Raw genomic sequence first — 3728 nt, 5'->3', positions numbered from 1 at the left:
CAAATGACATCAAATCTAACAATATCAAGCATAAAAAACTCTAAACAAAAGGAAAATTAAAGCATTTTGTAAGTGCTTTTCACAAAGCCTTCGAGATAAATCCACGTTCTAGAACAAGCTGGAAAGCCTTGAAATAAATCAACATCGATAACAAGTTGTAAAACCGTTAAGGTAAGTTTACTTTTTGAGAGAAAGCATCAAAGAATCATTTATTAGAGATTTTACTCACAATACTGAAATTAATACAAATATAAGTTTATTCAGCAAATTAAATTTCTCCAAAAATCTTGTCGAATAAACGTGATCTAGACCAAAGTAGGTAGGTTAGATAAATCTAGAGTAACCGAGCCAAAAAATAATAATAATGAGGCAAAAAGATTGTGAGTATACTTTAAATTGAATCATCTTTCTTGCTTGATCTTATTTTATCTAGATAGTCTACCTTCATCTCTACAGCTTGTTGTCATATTATATTATTGCACAGTCGTCAATCCAAATAAATAAATAAATAATGAGGCAAATGGGTCGTGAGTACACTTTAAATCGAATCATCTTTCTTACTCAATCATATTTTATCTCGACAGCCTACTTTCATCTCTACTATTTGTTGCCATATTATATTATAGCACAATCGTCAATTGCCAATCCAATGGATGTGCTACGTAAATAACTTAGAAGATCAAAAATTAAATATTAGAGACACACAAGTGCAACATCTTCAAATTGAAACCCAATAAACACAATTATCAAGACTTATGGATGCTAAAGTTTTGTTTTGTTTTGTTTTTTTTTTTTAAAGAACTATTTTATTGGGAAATTTTTAAGAACTAATTGCAAATATGGAATCGTGTTAGAAATATATTAACCATTTATTGATTTGATGACCATAATCGAGTTTATCATTTATGATTTTTTTTTTTGAGTATTTGTTGATTTTTGTTTTTTGTTATACTGACGTGGATGGCGATTGAAATATTGCATAATAGTAATCGAGATGTTGGGTATATATATATATATATATTATTTTTATAATATTAGACTTGTACTATTTTGCCCTTTTAAAAAAGCCTAATAAATTGAAAGAAAATGTCTCTTAATCTTTTTATTTTGTTTATTTTGACTTTTCTGTGATTGGTCAGTCAGTGACATGGACAAGAGAATCCAACCACACACATTCTTTATAGAATTGTCAAAGGAGTTGACTTATATCATATTTGTGAACCTCAAGCTTCCCAAAATTGTGGTTGAAAAGTCAATGAAAATATGGGTAGGAAATGGACTTAATAATTAATGAAAAAAATTCTAAAACATTTAATTAAAGTCACATTGGGAAACATTTTGTGTTATTTTGCAAAAAAATAAAAAAATAAAAAAATAATAAATAATAAAGAAAATGAAGAGATTATAGAACAAAATATGGGTAGGAAATGGACTTAATTAAAAACAATTTATTCTAATATTTAAAAATAATATTGTGTAGATTTATTGTTTCAATTGAAGAAAGAAACACATACAAGTTAGAAAGTTTTGATAATTTTCATAGTCAATATCAATCATACAAGTTAGAAAGTCTCGATAATTTTCATAGCAAATATCAATCCAATTTTTTTCTATTAATTTAAGATAAGGGTCGATTGCTTGTTGAATCTGTGAATTGTGTGATAATAGGATACTCCAAACTTGAAAGTCTATATGTCCAAAGTAGTCTATAACTCTAAGAGAACGTAAAAGATGGAGAAGTAAAAGATTCTAACTCCCGAATGAATTTTGTCAATTATTTTTGAACAATTGTAGGACCCATGTAATGAAAAAACCAACCTAAATATTAATGAAACAAGTAGGTAATGATAGTAGTATAAGAATTATTTTCATTCTGCTCACTCCTACTCTACTTTGAGATTCACTACTCTTAGAATTTGAACTAACTCTAACCTCCAGAAAAGTAATACATGTCATTACCATTAAACCATGTTCACTTTGGCTAATTAAACGTATAAATAATATTACATTCATAATCATTTCATAAGCAATTTTTAGATTTAATTAGTGAGAAGATAAAAAAAAAATTTACAAAAAAAAAGAGCAAAAGAAACTAGATATAACACATTAAAATTTTGATAGCTGAAAATTCATATAGATTGCTAAATAAATCTTTCTTTTCCACATAGAAATGTTAAAAATAAAATAAAATAAAATTAAAATGTGTTTGTTTCAACCAAACCTCTAAGAACATTCACTTGCAACTCAAGACATTTTACATAACTTTCAGTTTGTTTCAACAAATCATCATCTTCAATATTAAAATCAGCACCACCTGGTATAATTTTCCTCAGCTTCATCAACCCATGTTCCATTTTCTTCTCTTCTTCTGCTTCCTCCTCCTCCTCCTTTCCTAAATTTTCTTGAGAAAATTTGACAGTTTGGAGAGAAAAATCAAAATCATTTTCATTGCCAACTTGATCTCTTTGAAGAAGCTTCTTTTTTAGAGCAATTCCCCATGCAAATTGATCACTTGCTGATTGAGCCATTGCCATGTCAACTTCAAACTTCACAAATTTCTGAAAATTTTGTTCTTGTTGTTGATGATGTTGATGATGATGATGAGAAATTTTGACTAAAGATGTCATCAAATGTTTGACATAGTTTCTTGCAAACATGGTGTATGCAACTTTGTTTGGTTCTAGAGAAAATACCCTTCTTGATCCTTTTCTCACAATTTGCCTTCCCATTCACTAAAGATTTAAAATAACAATAATAATAATAATAATGTAGGGTTAGAAAAAAGCTTAGGACTTGAACAAGAAAAACTGAACTTTGGGAAAAGAAAAATTGATGGGATTTGGAGAAGGAGAAAGGAAGAGTCTCTTTTTATGTAGCAAAGAAATGAAGCATAGTGGAGACTTGGAGAGAGAATTTCAAACAAAGGAAAAGAGTGGTGGTTGATATAGTTGGAAAAAGTGAAAAATCTTATCCCAAAAAAAAAAAAAAAAAAAAAAAAAAATTCAATTTGGAATAGTATAACCAAAGTTTGGATATTATTATTACAACTCATCAAAGTTTTTTTTGGTTAAATTACATTTGTTGTCTCGAAGTTTTTGATGTGTATAATTTAAGTTCACATATTTCAAAAAGTTTTGAGTAGATATATAGTCTCTATATTTTAAAAAAGCGTATTTAAGTGACATTAAATTTAATTTAATGTTTACATATGATTATATCCTAATTGTAGGATTTCATAACTCCCATATTTCTTTATTTTCTCACCAACAAATTATTAAACTACAATGAAGAACCGTTATTATTAAACATTATATTTATATAAGTAGTACTAGATAAGTACTAAAATAACCTACTATAAAATTTTTTAAACTAAGGAAACTAAACATAAAAATAAATTCAAGTTTTATTTTTTTATTTTTTGTTTAATTAATAATTCAGACAGAAAATGTTGTCAAAACAAACACATGTTACATTTTTGAAGAGGAGAGTTTTTTTTTTCTTTTATTTTTTTCCATTTTATTTGGAAAAGAGTTCACATGGCTTCACATGCATGGCTTTCCTTAGGGTTTTTAAACCTACCTGAAGAGGGACCCTTTGGCCATGTGCATAAGCAAACAAAAACACCAAAACCCCACTTTAAATGCCATCACATGATTCTCTCTATATCATCAATTCTACCCCCCAAAAAAAAAAAAAAAAAAAAAAAAAGAAAAAAAAAAAGAAAAAAA

The 3728-nt window shown here is 27.4% G+C and overlaps 1 protein-coding gene across 1 annotated transcript; it reads right to left on the bottom strand.

The window, feature by feature from the left end:
* Positions 1–2081: 2081 nt before the first annotated feature.
* On the bottom strand, positions 2082–2918 carry LOC120070127 (transcription factor/transcription regulator). Its single transcript, XM_039021988.2, has one exon. The coding sequence runs from the start codon at positions 2727–2729 to the stop codon at positions 2196–2198; it is 534 nt and encodes a 177-aa protein (XP_038877916.1). The 5' UTR covers positions 2730–2918; the 3' UTR covers positions 2082–2195.
* Positions 2919–3728: the final 810 nt, after the last annotated feature.

Source organism: Benincasa hispida, chromosome 6, assembly GCF_027475165.1.
Source record: "Benincasa hispida cultivar pf3 chromosome 6, pf3_genome.v1.1, whole genome shotgun sequence".
NCBI lineage: Eukaryota > Viridiplantae > Streptophyta > Magnoliopsida > Cucurbitales > Cucurbitaceae > Benincasa > Benincasa hispida.
This window is presented reverse-complemented; position numbering and strand designations above follow the sequence as displayed.

Coding starts and splice junctions, on each gene's coding strand:
- LOC120070127 (XM_039021988.2), bottom strand. CDS start 2,729: ATGGGAAGGCAAATTGTGAGAAAAGGATCAAGAAGGGTATTTTCTCTA.